The sequence below is a fragment of the Vipera berus genome, assembly GCF_964194415.1.
Source record: "Vipera berus genome assembly, chromosome: 3".
Classification (NCBI taxonomy): domain Eukaryota; kingdom Metazoa; phylum Chordata; class Lepidosauria; order Squamata; family Viperidae; genus Vipera; species Vipera berus.
The window spans coordinates 794171-811313 of record NC_138204.1 but is presented as its reverse complement, the minus strand read 5'-3'; the positions used below and the strand labels follow the sequence as shown (position 1 = coordinate 811313).

The 17143-nt window shown below is 47.9% G+C and overlaps 1 protein-coding gene across 1 annotated transcript; it reads left to right on the top strand.

The window, feature by feature from the left end:
- Positions 1-4424: 4424 nt before the first annotated feature.
- LOC308665487 (actinia tenebrosa protease inhibitors-like) lies at positions 4425-15714 on the top strand. The gene is made up of 8 exons (XM_081323548.1): positions 4425-4555; positions 6254-6421; positions 7857-8003; positions 9497-9664; positions 11275-11412; positions 11518-11694; positions 12243-12410; positions 15636-15714. Exons 1-8 carry the CDS (start codon positions 4450-4452, stop codon positions 15665-15667), a joined length of 1104 nt encoding a protein of 367 aa, XP_081179674.1. The 5' UTR covers positions 4425-4449; the 3' UTR covers positions 15668-15714.
- The last annotated feature ends 1429 nt before the right edge of the window (positions 15715-17143 follow it).

The window sequence follows — 17143 nt, the reverse complement described above, 5'->3', positions numbered from 1 at the left end:
GACAAAAGGTTATCCAATCTCTTCTTTAAAAACTTCCAGTGTTGGAGCACCCAGAGCTTCTGGAGGCAAGGAGTTCCACTGGTTAATTGTTCTCAATGTCAGGAAGTTTCTCCTTAGTTCCAGGTTGCTTCTCTCCTTGATTAGTTTCCATCCGTTGCTTCTTGTCCTGCCTTCAGGTGCATAAGGAAAGAATTCCAGAAGCTACTGTGTATCAGAGGCAAGCCCCACTTATTCTGAATTTTCACCTCTTTCTGCCACTTGCCAATATGATGGATTATGATGCACACTGGCCAAAGAGACCCCCTCTCTTCAGGCTGAAGAAGGGTCCTTTCAATCTTAGCCCCTCGCCCGTGGCAATGTGCAGATAGCCAGGAAGTTGGAGATGGTCCAGCAGCAGCAGGTCCCACTTCTTACCCAGATCCAGTTTTGGCCAAGAAGACAATGAATCTCAGGCAGACTGTCCCTCACCTGGCATAGATCCACCAGTTCCATGGAGTGCAACAAGGTGGGGTAGATTCCTCACCAGGTTGTGACACAAACCGAGTTATTTGCGTATTTACATCTAGTATCAGGAAACTAACATGGAAGCCAAAATTTGTGTTGCTATCTTGGAATGCAAATTTATTATGATTCACAGCAGTGTTTTTCAACCCTGGCAGCTTTAAGGTACTGGCTGAGGAATTCTGGGAGTTGAAGTCCACTCATTTTAAAACTGCTAAAGTTGAGAAACTCTGGGTTTAAGAAGAAGGTCATGGAAAGGGGCACCGGTGACTGATGCTCCCCAGATTGGGAGTGAAATTGGACTGGCATCTAATACGTCTTTTTAACATCCTCAGAAAAATGCAAGGGAGCAAAAGTATTTCTTTTTCAAATGTTTGTCACTTTTTAGATCTTTTCTCAGGTACAAATACCATCTAAAGTTTAAAAAAATCCTAAGGAGAAGCAAACATTTCTCAATCACACATAACAATGTCGGAAAAACCAAAGAGATCGTTGTTGATTTCAGAAAAGGCAGGCACAGCCACACTCCACTGGGTATTAATGATTGACCTGTGGAGGTGGTTAGCAGCATCAAATTCCTGGGTGTGCAGCTAACGAGTAGGCTGGCTTGGTCTCTCAACAGCAAGCAAGTGCCTGCAGTTTGTGCATTGCATGAGAAAAGCACATCTTCCTTTCCCCGTCCTTAGCACTTTTTACAGAGGAACAATTGAGAGCATCCAGTCATACAGCATTTCTGTCTGGTTTGGAAGCATCCCTGCTTCGGACAGGAAGGTGGTGCAGAGAGTGGTGAGGATAGCAGAAAAGACCTTTGTTCAGCTCATGTCCTTCTATCCAGGACATGGCATACTGTATAAGCAACACTTGATCAGGATCCACAGGATTGTCTGGGACATTACACATCCTTTTGGTTAGATACTGGGTTCGTTGCTTCAGTGACAAGACAAGGCGAGTGAGTTCAGCAAAGATCATTGTTTATTGCTTGCAGGAACTGAACTGGGAAACAGGGTTGCGAATGCAGCAATTTATACCCTGGCCTCTAGGTGGCGGCCAATAGGTTTAACTTTAAAGCAACCTATTGCCGCCCTAGAGGAAGCCAATGGTGGTGCTGGAGATGGGTTGTCTAAGGAGCTGGGAGCCGTTAGCCAGCTTCCCTGCTTAAGCAACCTACCAGCAATTAACCCATGTGATGTCCCCTTAACAAGACCAAGCCCAATACATTACACTTTTCACGACCTGTTTTCCTTGTTACCTTCTGGGAGGAGGGGGTTCCGTGGTATCCAAAGCAGAACATGCAGATTCAATCACAATTTTGTTCCATATAGCCTCAGTCTTGTGAACTCTCAAGCTTCCTCTTTCCGTCATGTATTCAAGATGGACAGTGATTAATATTTACATGTATTTACATAGGCTTTACAGTAGTGATTTAAAGCTTTAACTTTGAACTTTATGCTGTTTCACAATTGTTGTTGTTAGCTGCGAAGTCGTGTCCGGTTACCCGTCGCGACCCCATGGACCACGTTCCTCCAGGCCTTCCTGTCCGCCACCATCTTCTGGAGTCCATTTAAGCTCAGGCCTACTGCTTCAGGGACTCCATCCAGCCACCTCCTTCTCTGTCGTCCCCTTCTTCTTCTATAAGAATGTGCTATTTGTAATCTGCTGAGCTTTGTGCAATATAAATTGCAAAGTATATAATTATATATATATATTTGGAATACATGTATTTTACCCATGCAAAAAAGAGGAAGTGAAAGTAGCAGTTTCAGATGGGAACTGCCGTTGGATGTTAAGAATTATGAGTGTGTGGTCAGTAGAAAAGTATAAAGATGTTGGTTAAAATTTGGTTTGGGGCCTTTGGTCTATAGCTGTTCTATTGTTCTACTGGAATCTGCTATTGCCAGTCGGTCCTCATTGCAATGAGTTATTGATGTAAGTAATGCCATGTTATTATGCTATGTTCCAAATTATTAGAAAATAAACCTCTGAATCTTAAAGTAAGAGTTGTTTGTGTGTTACTGTCATTTGTCGTTTCTATTGGTTTTTTCCACAATACATAGGTTGTATATAGCATGTTTGTTTGTCAGGGGTGGCAAACTCAATTTCATTGAGGGCCGCATCAGCATTGCGGTTGCCCTCAGGGGGGCGGGGGGCGTGGCCTACTGGGTGGGCATGGCCTACTGGGTGGGCGTGGCCAGCTCTACATCGTTCGCATCAAGGGTGCCTATGGGGGCCTGGGCAGGAGTGGGACGGATCTGAGGGTCTCTGGCAGAAGGAGGGTCTCTGGGCCAGGGCCAAGGCAGTGGGGGCCGTTCCCTCACTGTTTCCAGGATGGCTTCGCGGGCCACATGAAACCACTTCGCGGGCCGGTTCCGGCCCCCGGGCCTTGTGTTTGACATGTCTGGTATATGTGTTATGTACGTGTACACTTTTGAGAGCAGGCAACAAAATTTCATTTTTAATGTGTGCCAGTGTGTCCACAGTAAAAAAAAAAGATGAGAAAGGTTATCTTATCATAAGACAAAAGGAGAAATTGCCTTAGCAGGATATCTCCCATTGACGTGGAAAGTACCTAGTTATATCCAGTTCCTCCAGTCTGATACTTCCTGACACCCATAATTCCCAGCCAGCACGAAGTTGTGGCTGAGAACATTGTGCCTGATGGTGCCGAGATCCTGCAGAGACCAAGTGGGGTTCCACCTTGGGTGGGAAAATGAAGAAGAAAGGAGTCCTCCACCTCTTGCTTAGGCTTGGTTGAAGGAGCTTGGTGGCCTTCTCGTTGTGTCTTCATATAGAAGAAGAAGCCCCCAGATGTCCCCGCCAGTGAGTCCTTGCCTACCTTCTGCCTGCTCTTCCTCTTTTTGAGGTCCATGTCCACGAGGGAGCGAAGAGAGGTTCATCTCTTGCCCCTCCCCAAAGCAGAAGCTCCCGCCCCTTCGCCTTTCAGCTTGGAGAACCTGTGAGTTCTTGCATGATGTGGTGGAAAAACTGAAGGAGAAGGGAGGCAATTAATAGGAATGCCAGCATGGCGTCATTCCATGGGAGGGAAGGTTATAGTCCAGACTAGTAAAGCCTTATCTACTAGATCCTTTAGGAATGCAGCCAGTATGGAGAGATTCTCGTAAAATGGGTGACCAGCAATTGTTGTGACTCAGGGCCAGCCGGTGGGTCCGACAGCCGGGTCCGATGTATCGGAGGACTCAGATGTGGGGGAGGAGGGAAACGAACCGGCTGATGATGATTTGGAGGCTTTGCAGAGTCCTCAGCCGGGGACCTCTTCTCAGCTGTGTGAGCCCGAGAGTGCGGAGGATGATGACCCACAGCTGGCCCTGTTCAAGGACGCCCGACGTAGGAGGCAGACGAGCAGGGACAAACAAAGAAAGACTATGGGACTCCTCGGGAGGAGGCACAGGGAGACCACGCCCTGAGCTCTCTATAAAAGAAGTGTTTGGGGAGGGGCTAGTTGCTGAAAGCAACTTTTTCGTTTGAGAAGACAAGCTCTTGTGTTTTGTTATCTGCGTCATTAAACCTTGGCAGAAGCCTTTTAGCCTTGGACGCTTTCCAGACTCGTCTCTTAATTAGGGGTTGGGAGAAGAGAGCTGGTCCAGAACAGCAATAAAGAAACTGCCCAGGGTTCTTGAAACAGGCCAATCTGTTTCAGAGAGAGCCAGTTCAGTGGGTTCACCCCAGCCCCAACCTCTTGTTGCATTGTTCTAGCCTGGCCATTGCAAAATGCACACTGGGCGGAGTTAGATGTTTCTCCTCTAGGTAAAGATTTCCTTGTGGAAACTGCCTCCGGCTCTGGTACGGCTTTCTCAGCTTGGCTCTCCTGCCTTGAGGAAACATCTCATTGGGGAACTCCCACAAATCTGTGGTAAAACTGCTACCATCCCTTAGCATCTTTTATATGCTTCCTCTGCCTTGACTGAGAGACCTCCTCCCTCCTGAGAGACCATGTGGGCCAGGCTCCTTCTCGTGGCGGTGCTCCTTTCCTTCTCTGCTGGCCTCCATGTGGCTGGTGGAGGGGATGGTGGTCAACAGAGGCAGGCTCCTGTCAACAGTGAGTAGACTCTCAGCCAACCCCTGGTGGGAAATGGACCTGAGAAGCCGGTTTGGCTGGGCTGGGACTCCTTTCTCCTCTGGGGTGGGTTTCAGGCAACACCTCCCATTCCCTTACTTCTCCACAATAACCTAGGAAACCGTGGCTCCTTAAGCAGTCCAGAAAGCTCCTTTGGGGCAGATGCAACATAGGTGCAACTGTCTTCATCCAAATCTTTCTCCACTTCTGTGGAGGAAATGTCCAGAGGACCATGGTTCCTTGGTCAACTGAGAGTTTAGATGGTTGACAACACAACAGAACTAAGATCCTTGTTGCATCAGACCAACAGCCCATTCAGTCCAGCTGTCAAGTCCCAGAGAACCCTCTCAATGTATCTCTGCTTCTGCCACCATTAGATAGCCTGCATGATCAATAGCTTCTAATGATCAATGCAATGTTCTCTTCCATGGGTTCTCTTCTCTCACATCAATATTGACAGCCATCTCCACATCTTGTAAAAGAGAAGTCTTTAGCGTAAGGGGGACCATACAAAGAGGCATCTCCACCATTGGGTCCCATCTGTTGATCCACTAGGTCCCAGCATTATCGTTGAGGAGACAGGGGGATTTCTGCTTCTTCACTCATTTTATAGACCCATGATAGCTGGGAGGATGTCTCACCTCTTCTTCTAACTCTAGAACCTGTTGGGATCCTCCATTATTCTCAAATGTGGAACAAACAGAAAGAGCCGCTTTGCAGTAGAATTCATGGCTACAAAATGGGAAGTTAGTCACCAGCTCTGTTGACTTGTGAAATGAAGAAACAGAAAAAGCTGCAGCAATGGCTAGGAGAGAGAACCTACTAATTACACATTGACCTTAGAAGAACAGCTGTTGAGGAACAATGACGTGAGGAATGATGGTGGGCTTCCCAGAGACATTTGGTGAGGCCCCTTCCCTAGAAATTCAGCCCTCCCTTGCCCATGCTGTACGAGACTGGGCAGGGGTGGGGGTGGGGGGCTGGGCTGCTCCACTTTGCATGACCGCTGGGTGCGAAACCAAACCAAGAAGCAGGACAGGAAGAGATCAGCCGTGCCTTTAGGGGGTGCCACGTTCTGCTCCTTCAGTTCCTCAGCTGGAGGGGACACTCAGAGAGCAAAGGGTCTGGGACAATGAGAGATGCTTGTTGATGTAGGGAATGAAAATGTGGGCAGTGTTATGATACAAACACAAATACACACCTGTTTCTATGTGCCACTGGTTCTCCAAAGGAGCCACCCTCATCAGGCTCACCTTGGGGAAGAGAAATAGATTGTAGGTAGAGACATAGATTGTAGGTAAAGGAAGGCCTGGAGGAATGTTATCCATGGGGTCGTGATGGGTTGGACACAACTTCTCAATAACAACAACAATAAGAGAAACGCTGCAGGAGATATGATAGGAAGCACTCCTATTCAGCAAGTTAGGTCTTCCCCCGACCGTTTTCTGCTTTCCAGCCAATGTAGATAACAGCTAGTTGCCAGTTAGATGTCTCCTGGGCTTCTGAGAGTCATGTTCTCCCCAAGACCGAGCTGTGTGCAGCCACCACCCACAAAAAGGGCATCACAGGGTGGGTGACAGATCCATTCCACAATCACTGTGTCCTCCTGCCCATGCCCACTTGAGAGGTGAGGCATCTGGTGCCAGCTCTTCATGCTTGGCCTTCTTCTCTTTTCCTCAGGTGTCTGCCAGCTCCCTCCAGATAAAGGTCCCGGTGACAACTTAGAACTTCGCTGGTTCTACAACCCAAGGTCCAAGAGGTGTGAACGTTTCTTGTATGGAGGCTGCTATGGGAATGCCAACAATTTCAAGGACATCAACGAATGTGACCGCCGCTGCGTCTCCCCAGGTGAGTCCCAGTCGGAGGAGAGAGGAACATTGGCTGTAGGCCAGGTGGCCTTTGTCCAGCAAAGCTATCTTGGGAGAAGGAAGGAAGGAAGGAAGGAAGGAAGGAAGGAAGGAAGGAAGGAAGGAAGGAAGGAAGGAAATGGGTTGAGAAAGAAGAAATGGTGAAAGAAAAAGAGGAGAAGAATGTTGTCTCCTGCAATGCTACAAAAGCTACGTCTGTCATAGACTTCAGTTCATGAGATGATACTTCAAAGAGAGAAATGAGAAGGACAGATGGGCAAGTCCAGTGCTCAGGAGAGGACACAGGGAAGGACACAATGAGGTTGGTTAGGGTTAGGCTTAGGCTTAGCAGTTCTTGCCCAGTTATCTGGGAATAGTTTACCTCTGTTGCCCTCGAGGAAGTGGACAGGATCCTAGGGAGTACGAGCACAACCACCTGTGTTTCATAACCATGTCCCTCCTGGCTTGCGAAATGTTCCCAGGAGGAGACATGCGGATGGGTTCTGGAGTGATTGATGCTTCCCCATGGGGGGAGGGGGGTAGCCTATGAAGGAGGCTTTCGTCTGCCCTCTTTTTAAGAGGCCGTCAGCAGACTCCATCTCGTTAGATAATTTCCATCCCGTCTCCGATCCTCTTTTTTCTGGTGAAGGTGTTGCACCTCCAGGGGTTCCTGAATGAAATGGATTATCTAGACCCTTTCCAATCAGGGTTCAGACCTGGATGTGGGATGGAAATGGCATGAGGGCCCCCTTTTGATGATCTCTGGTGGGAGTGGGACGGGGTTTGTGTGTCCATCCTCCCTCTACTTGACCTCTTGGTGGCCTTCAATACCATCCACCATGGTTTCCTTCTGGAGAGGGTTTGGGGGTTGGAAGTGGGGGCTTTGTCTTGTCCTGTTTCATTTCCTTTCTCTGTGGTCACTCTCAGTTGGTCTTGACAGGAAGTGAGTGGTCCAGTCCTTGTCCACTGCTTGGTGGGCTCCTGCAGGGCTTGGTACTGTCTCTGCTTCTCTTCCCCACTAAATAAAACTATCTCTGCCTGCATGCAGGTTCAGCCACTTTCGAAATCCTTTCCCCATCTTCTACCCTCTTGCATCCAAACCCGCTGTGGTCTTACAGTTATCAATGTTTTCTCTCAGCTATATGTTGTCCTTCAAAACCACAACAATCCCAGGAAGTTACCAGTACATCCTCCTTGCTGTCACCATTAAATATCTGGCAATTTTCCCTTGGTGTGTCCAACCTCTTCCCGCTTTTCATCTTCATGGTGAAGCCAAGAGTTGACTTCCACATTGGCTGTTTCTAACTCCCCCTTATGCCCCCTCCCCACATCTGCTCCTTGGTTTATCCCCCTCTTTTCAAAGAGAACAAAAATGCTCCCACTTTACTCATAGGAATCCCATCTCTTTCCCCCCCACACACACCAAACTCTTGCAGATATCAACAAGCCTGGCAGGTGTCCCACCTTGATTCATCCCATCGACACTTTTTGTGGGAAACACTGCACCTCCGATGCCAGCTGTCCGAGCACTGAGCGCTGCTGCGCAAACAGCTGCGGGAAACAATGTTTACGCCCAGATGGGGGTAAGTCTGCTTCCTGGGCTGGGAGGGAGACGATGGGTCAGGGGGGTCCCTTCTAACCCTGGTACAAAGGACAACAGAGCCCGTGGCAGGGTTGCAAAGTTCTTACTCTGCCACGAAATGCCGCTGGACCTTAGAGGGAAGCCGGTCCATGGTGCTTCATCCTCCGAGGCCTGCAAGATTTGAGCTTTCCAAAGAATGGAATGGGACAACTCAACTCAAAGCAAGATAACTATAATATGTTGAATAATAATAATAAAACAAATACTAGTAAAATTAAGACAAGGCCTAAAATACAGTTCTTTTGCATTAGGTTGTCCCCACAGTGAATTGCCCCACGGCAAGTTGGCAGCAAGACGTTGGTGGCAGCGCGTTGGCTGTGGAGAGTTGCTGCTGTGAGTTCTCCTAGACCAAAGGTAAGCCACCTTGGCTCTTTTATGACTTGTGGACTTCAGCTCCCAGAATTCCTGAGTCAACATGGCTGGCTCAGGAATTCTGGGAGTTGAAATCCATGAGTCATAAAAGAGCCAAAGTGGCCTGTCCCTGTCCTAGACCCTCCAGGGAAGCTTTGCTGTGAAAGCTCAGCCCAGCAAAAGTGAGCCTCCCTGGAGGATGAAGGAGGGAAGAAGGAGGCACGCAGGTCCCCTGAGGCGGTCTCAGACAGAATAGAATAGAATAAAGGAATAGAATATAGAATATAGAATATAGAATATAGAATATAGAATATAGAATATAGAATATAGAATATAGAATATAGAATATAGAATATAGAATATAGAGAATGGAATGGAATGGAATGGAATGGAATGGAATGGAATGGAATAGAATAGAATAGAATAGAATAGAATAGAATAGAATAGAATAGAATAGAATAGAATAGAATAGAATAGAATAGAATAGAATAGAATAGAATAGAGCTGGAAGGGACCTTAGAGGTCTTCTAGTCCAGCCCCCCGCTCAAGCAGGAGAACCTATACAGTCTCAGACAGGTGGCTGTCCTGTCTTTTCTTAAAAACCTCCAGTAATGGATGACTTCTGGAGGCAACTTCTGTTCCACTGGTTAATTGTCCTCACTGTCAGGCAGTTCCTCCTTCATTCCAGGTTGCTCCTCTCTTTGGTCAGTTTCCAACCATTGTTTCTCGTCCTGCCCTCTGGTGTTTGGGGAACAGCCCCCTCGGCCTTGTGGATCGGCTTCTCTGCGTAGCAGGGATGGGAGAGAAACCTGATGCCAACTGGCCAGAGAAAACCCTTCAGAGATGCCCTGCAGCCCCCCACCCACCCACCTTTGGCACATTGGGCCAGGCCATTCCATCAGCTTCATGGGGTGTGGCAAAAGACCTCCACTTACTAATGACCAACCTCTTTGCCTACAGTGCCCCTGCCAGGCTGAGGAACGTGTTGCCGCATTTGGAGAGGGACTCTCCTTCAACTAGTGCACAAGCTCCACTCTGTGACTGAATGCCTTCTTCCCTTCTGTGTCCCCCTTTTCCCCCTAGAGAGCACAGGATATTGCCCGCTGCTGATTCGCCCACCCAGGAGCAGAGACGGCTCTCTTTGCTTCGCGAACTGCACCGATGACTTTGAATGCGTCTCTGCCTTTCACCTTCTCGGGAATAAGTGCTGCCCCTTTGGGAACAGGAAGCTGTGCATGGAAGCCGTGGAAGGTCCTACTCCTTTCTCTCTCTCCTCCCACCCCACCAGCCCCCACCCTCCACGCAGCACGGTCTGATAGGCAGAGTGCCCAAGCCTATAATTTCACCCTCAGTGTATTCACATTATACTCTTCAGCTGGTTCCTAAATTCACCTGTTCCTGCACGTGTGCCACACCTGTATCGTAAAGGGAAGAAATATGCAAGGTGTTGATAAAGCAGAATGAGGCGTCCTTGGTACTCTAAGACCTTTCTGGTTTCCTTGCAGACGTTTCATGGCCCAACTAGGGAACATCATCAGTGCGCGTAAGGAGTGGGGTTTGCTGTCAGTTTATGTTCTGGCGTCTTGCCCCGTCAGTGTTGGTGGGGATGGTCTTACGAATTCTTTGGCTGGGCTGTTGGCTTCTGTGGCAGTTGTTTGATTGGGGTGTTGCTTACAATATTGGGGTATTGTTTACTATAAACAATACCCCAATCAGGAAGCCACCAAAGAAGCCAACAGCAAAAAGCCCAACCAAGACTCTAAGGCAGTGATGGCGAACCTTTTGGAGACCGAGTGCCCAAACTGCAACCCAAAACCCACTTATGTATCGTCAGGTGCCGGGTGGGCGTGGCCCATTGGGTGGGCGTGGCTGCGGTGGTAATGGCAGACTGGGTGGGACTGAAAAGTTCAATCAATCAATTCCAACTTTGCAAGATCTTTTTTTTTCCTCACAAGAAGTTGAAATTGATTGATTGAACCTTTTTTTTTTTGCACACAGTGGCAGAGGCCCAAAGGGAAAAGGTTTTATAAAACCCAGCTGAAGGCCTAGGACTGGGGCAACAGCGTGTGTGCCCACAGAGAGGGCTCTGCATGCCACCTGTGGCACCCGTGCCATAGGTTCACCACCACTGCTCTAAGGCCACCTCCACAAACACTGACAGGGTAAGACGCCAGAATATAAACTTAAAGCAAACTCTTACTAGCACACGAGACATTACTTAGTTCAAATAATGAAATGTCTGCAAGAAAACAAGCAAGCTAAGAGAGCACCAAGGAACCCTCATGCAGGGTGTGCACCCAGCGTTAAGCCACAAAGTAACACCCACACAAGCTTAACATTCACCAAGTTGAGCCCGGGGGCAGACTGTAGATCCTTGGCCTTCCCCTGTACTGGCAGAGTTCGCATTGTGAGTCCCCCCAGGTCCCCAGTGTGCCTCATCTTCCAAGCTTCCAGAGCCAAGCCCTGCATTGGGGGGGGCGTTGGGGGGCGGGGTTCCTTGTCCAATTTGAGAACAGGGGAGGAAGGGACACAGCTGCACTGGAGGGAGGTTTCTGCCATCCAATCCCAGGCACTGAGCAACTGCCTCCCCTTCCCTGACTGTGGTGGAATGTAGTCTGGATTCCTAGAAGGGAGAGGCTGCATTTCAGAGAGCAAAGAGGCAGGAAAATAGTTTGGTCATGAGGCAGAGACTTGGGAAAGCTCCTTCCTAGAGATTCTCAGACTTTTATCCGTAATATGCAAATAGTTGCTTTAGTCTGGCAAGATTCCATCTGTCGGTGAGGAACAGTAAAGGAAACTGCTCAGAAATAACTCTATGCATCCTGATTGGTTCTCGGGCCTGACACTCCCTCTCCTTCTAGAACACCCTGGCGTGTGTCCCAGGAGGCACGAAGTTCACACCTTTGTTCCCTGCAACAGCACCTGCAGTGACGACCGAGATTGTCCCCTGACCGAGAAGTGTTGCTTCACTGGCTGCAGCCGAGGCTGCCTGCCCTCACGTATGTGCAGGCCTCCTTCCCCCACTTGTCCCCTTCCCCCTCCATCCTCTGCCTGGGCCCCTGAGCCAGAGGCCAAGCGAGCTCCCCTCTCTCCCTCTTTCACAGTCCGCAGCAACCAGTGCCAGCCACCCCCAGAACAGGGCAGCTGCTCAAGGCAGGTGCAGCGCTACTACTACGATCCGGAAAAGAAGCGATGCATCTCTTGCCGTGTCTGTGAGGACAAAAGCAACAACTTTGAGACCAGGGAGATGTGTGAAGAGGCCTGTGGGAAAATCAGCAAAGGTACAGAGGACCAACGAGGTCCCTGGTAAGGGCAGCCCAGAAAGCCAACACTTCCCCACCCCCCGGGTGAATTAGATCAGATGACAAGCACCCTCCAATGTTCCGGCTTTATTAGACACACTAATAAAGGGTCTTTATTAGGGACTAACTTTATTAAGGACACATAGAACCTTGCAAATATGAAAGCATTTCCCCCATCATCTTTTGCAGCCCAGGAAACTAAGGAGGGTCCCTCCTGAGACATTTCCCAGGCCCCAATTCCTCCCGTGGACTCAGCTGCCTCTTATCCGACCATTGCCTCACCTGCAGCTTTTCCTCCTGTCCCCCAAGGCCGTTCCCACAGACCATTACGGTTGCCAGAATTTCTGGCACTCATTCTGAGGCCACGTTTCCACATGACCCATTCAGTCCCGACACAACATCCAATCTTAGACCTTTGGGTCCACCAAAGGCTTTCTGGGAAAGGTGGCCCAACCTACTTCCTGGAAAAAAATGGTTTTTTCTCTGTCCATCTCACTTTCCTTCTCTCATGTTCTCATTCCCTACAGAGGTTTGCAAACTACCATCAGATTCCGGTCCCTGCTTAGGATATTCAGAATTTTATTACTACAACTGGGAGACCAAAACATGTGAAATATTTGTTTATGGATTGTGCCGAGGCAACCAAAATCGCTTTGCTACCAAACTGGAGTGCCAAATGGTCTGTGATGGATTCGGTAAGGAACAAAAAAGCATGTGAGGTTGCGTGTATGCACAAATGTTGTGTCTGTGAAATACAGCCCTACCGTACCCTAACCACAGTCCGGTCATTAATAATTTCTCCTAAGACGTCACCTACATTGTCCCCCAGTTCACGAGTGAGCCATTCTCATTATCCTTAGAGTCCTGAGATTGTGTTTCCAACTTCAGTGTGGGACTGCTCATCCCATGGCCTCTTTATGTTGTGTAAAAACTCGGTCATTGTGGTTACCTGGATGAGCACAACAGCAGGAGACGGTTCAGCTCTTTGTCACTCTCAGCTCTTTTCCCATTTTGCACAAGGCTGATGTGACACAACAAACAAATGGAGGTGAGGATGGAGACATCCTAAGTCAAAATGCTCTTTCACCATGGCTGATTCCAGTGACACATCTCTCTCTGCTGGTGTCCTTTGCAAAATGAGCCTTATGAAACCACATCATCCTGTGGCAGGGTTGTCAAGATAGTGACTGTGTGGTAATAATAATAATAATAATAATAATAATAATAATAATAATAATAATAATAATAATAATAATAATAATAATAATAATAATAATAATAATAATAATAATAATAATAATAATAATAATAATAATAATAATAATAATAATAAAGTTGGAAGGGACCTTGGAGGTCATCTAGTCCAACCCCCTGCTCAGGCAGGAAACCCTATACCATTTCAGGCAAATGGCTGTCCAGTCTCTTCTTAAAAACTTCCAGTGTTGGAGCATTCACCACGTCTGGAGGCAGGTGGTTCCACTGGTTAATTGTTCTAACTGTCAGGAAGTTTCTCCTTAGTTCTAGGTTGCTTCTCTCCTTGACTAGTTTCCATCCGTTGCTTCTTGTCCTGCTTTCAGGTGCTTTGGAGAATAGCTTGACTCCCTCTTCTTTGGGGCAGCCCCTGAGATATTGGAACACTGCTATCATGTCACCCCTCACCCTTCTCTTCATTAAACTGCACATACCCAATTCCAGCAACCGTTCCCTATATGTTTTAGCCTCCAGCCCCCTAATCATCTTTGTTGCTCTTCTCTGTACCCTTTCTAGAGTCTTGACATCTTTTTTACATCGTGGTGACCAAAACTGGATGCAGTATTCCAGGTGTGGCCTTACCAAAGCATTGTAAAGTGGTATTAGTACTTCACTTGATCTTGATTCTATCCCTCTGTTAATGCAGCCTAGCACTGTGTTGGCTTTTTTGGCAGCTGCAGCACACGGCTGGCTCATATTGAAGTGATTGTCTACTAAGACTCCGCGATCCCTCTCACAGTTACTACTATTGAGCAAGGTACCACCTATACTATACCTATGCATTTGATTTTTCCTGCCTAAATGTAGAACCTTACTTTTTTCACCACTGAATTTCATTTTGTTAGATAGTGCCCGGTGTTCGAGTCTGTCCAGATCCTCCTGTATCTTAAGCCTATCTTCTGGAGTATTGGCTATTCCTGCTAGCTTGGTGTCGTCTGCAAATTTGATGAGTTCCCCATTTATCCCCTCGTCCAAATCATTAATGAAGATGTTGAAGAGCACTGGGCCCAGAACAGAGCCCTGGGGCACCCCACTACACACTCCCCTCCATGTAGATGCGGTTCCATTGAGGACCACACGCTGAGTACGGCCTGTCAGCCAGCTACGAATCCATCTGGTGGTGATGCTATCTAACCCACATTTTTCTATCTTATCAAGTAGTAGGTTGTGATCTACTTTATCAAATGCCTTACTGAAGTCCAAGTAAATGATATCTACAGCATTCCTCTGGTCCACTAGTTTTGTCACTTGGTCAAAGAATGTAATAAGATTTGTCTGGCATGATCTGTTTTTGACAAACCCATGTTGACTTTTAGTGATGACTTTGTTTGCGTCAAGGTGTTCGCTGATTTGTTGTTTGATTATCTTTTCCAGAATCTTCCCAGGTATTGAGGTCAGGCTGATAGGTCTGTAGTTTCCTGGATCTATTTTTTCCCCTTTTTTGAAGATGGGAACTACATCAGCTCTCTTCCAGTCCTCTGGTAGTTCCCCAGTGCTCCAGGATCTTTGAAAAATATAGTTCAGTGGTTCTGAGATCACGTCTGCCAGTTCCTTGAGAACCTTGGGGTGTAATCCATCTGGTCCTGGTGATTTGAACTCGTCTAGGCTGGACAGGTGCTCACTTACCATTTTCTTGCCTATCTTAACTTGCGTTTCTATTCTGTTTTTTATGGCACTGGTTTGGGTAGGTTGGACTGTTTTTTCCCTTTGTGTAAAGACAGATGCAAAAAACGAATTAAATAGTTCTGCTTTCTCCCTATTGCTTGTCACCTTCTTGCCACTTGTCCCCCACTAATGGACCAATCATTTCCTTAACTTTTTTCTTGTTTTTTATATGTTGAAAGAAGCATTTTTTGTTATTTTTGACTTTGGTCGCAAGCCTTAGTTCATTTTGAGCCTTAGCTTTCCTCACTTCGTCTTTGCAGGCACGGGCTATTTGCTGATATTCTGACTTAGTTATGTGCCCCTCTTTCCAATTCTTATACTTGTCCTTTTTAATCTTTCAATTTATCAGAGAGTTCTTTATGCAGCCATGCTGGTTTCTTTTGAGAGCTGTTATTTTTCTTCTTTGTTGGTATTGTACTAGACTGGGCCTTTATTATCTCACTTTTCAAAATTTCCCAAGCTTGTTTTCCCCTTGAGGATTCTCATCCATGGAATTCTTCCCATAGTCACCCCTTCCCCTTGTTTTTTTTAATTTGCATCACACACATGACAGCCTGGGGTACAGAAAGAAGGCCGATGAGACACACAAGTAGGCAAAAAGAAGGACTGCAGTGGCTCATGACTGGTGGAGGTGGTCTTCCTGGCTGTTGAAGGGCTGGAGGGAGGGCAACAAACCTGGGGGTTGGTCTGTTCATCAGCAAAGCCAGGATAAACTGCATGAAGGCAGAGGGGGGGGTTAGGCCCAGGGATGTCTCTGGCTGGATTTTCCCACCCCCTGAAGGGTCAGTGGGCAGCCCTTGACTGGGGAGGCTGGGGAGGAGCAGAGGGACCCACTCAGGGCTGCAGGTGGTCTCCCTTGTCTCTGGGACACAGCTTGTGAGTCGGTGGGTGGCAAAATAGACCCGCTGCCTTCCCACCACAAGGGTAAGCCCCCTCTGCTCTGCTCTGCTTATCCAGGAGCAGAAGCCCTTTGCCCACCCACCACTCCCCTCTTCTCTTCACAGAGCAACAGCAACAACAAAACCCCAAAGAATGAGTCCCTCCACAACAGCTGGATGTAGAAGCGCGACCTTGTGAGCAGACCGCCTCCAGCGTGGCTGCCACGGCCACAGCCCCAGCTGCGTTCCTGTTTGAGCTTCCTCCCTTTTCAAGAATAAAGACGTGACTTTCCCTGCATACTCTGAGCGTGGTTCTTGAGTGGGAGATCAACACCCCAGGCTGGTGTGGGAAACAAAGAGCAATCCAGGATGTCCAGTGCTCTTGCCTGGAGCCAGAGCGTGGTGGTTCCAGGTTTCTATTTGCCAGGTAAACACAGGCTCCAGTGAGGCAGTTTCCCTTATGCTGAATCCTTCCGGGTTCCCCTTCGGCACCTCTGGAGCAGGACTTTGATCCAGAGATATAAGCTCCTTCGCACCATTAAATTGCAGCAAAGTGAAAGAAGCTATCAGGAAAGAATTCCAGCTATGTACCAGATGAAGCCCCATTTATAATCAAATCACATCCTTGCACCCCTTTCTCCCCCACTGCCCAATACAGGTGCTTCCGAGGGGAAGAGCGTTTCCACCTGTCTCTTCTTTCAGGGATGGATGGATCTGGGGTCAGGCTGTTTGCTGCCGACAGTGTGGAAACCCGTTCTCGTGTCCATTGCATCCCCATAAGTTTTGGCCTTGCAGGTCCGCTGTGTCCCTCCCTCCAGAGCTTGCATGCTGCCAAGGAGACCCCCTCTGAGGCTGAAGGGAGGGGTCCCTCCCGTAGCCCCTCATCCGTGGCAATGTGGCACTGGAGGGTGGAGGCAGTCCAGCAACGGCAGATCCCGCTTCCCAGCCAGATTCGGAAGACGGTGCATCTGAGGCAGACTTTCCCTCACCTGGCACAGATCCACCAGATCCATGGTGTGGAACAAGGTGGAACAAAATGTTCTTCACCAGGTTGTGATACAAACTGTGCTATTTGCGTACCTACATCTGACATCAAGAAACTAACATGGAAGCCAAGATTTACATTGCAGACTTGGAATGTATGTTCTACTCTGAGTCACAGCAGTGTTTTTCAACCCTGGCAGCTTTAAGGTTCTGGCTGAGGAATTCTGAGAGTTGAAGTCCACTCATTTTAAAACTGCTAAGCTTGGGACACTCTGGCTTTAAGAAGATCGTGGAAAGGGGCACCAATGATTGTCGTCCCCAGGGTGGGAGTAAAACCGGACTGGCATCTAATGCACCTTTTATAACATCTCAGAAGCAAAAGTATTTCTTTTTCAAGTCTTTGCCACTTTTTAGGTCTTTTCTGACGTACAATTACCATCTAAAGCATTAAAAAAAATCCTACAGAAAGCAAACATTTTTCAGTCACACATAATTTAAAAAGGCCTTAGCAGGATATCTCCCATTGACGTGGAAAGTACCTGGTTATATTCAGTTCCTCCAGTCTGGTACTCCCTGACACCCATAATTCCCAGCCAGCACGAAGTTGTGGCTGAGAACGTTGTGCCTGATGGTGCCGAGATCCTGCAGAG

Coding starts and splice junctions, on each gene's coding strand:
- LOC308665487 (XM_081323548.1), top strand. CDS start 4,450: ATGTGGGCCAGGCTCCTTCTCGTGGCGGTGCTCCTTTCCTTCTCTGCT. Junction 9,665..11,274: donor GTGCATGGAAGCCGTGGAAG/GTCCTACTCCTT, acceptor CTCTCCTTCTAG/AACACCCTGGCGTGTGTCCC. Junction 12,411..15,635: donor AATGGTCTGTGATGGATTCG/GTAAGGAACAAA, acceptor TTCTCTTCACAG/AGCAACAGCAACAACAAAAC.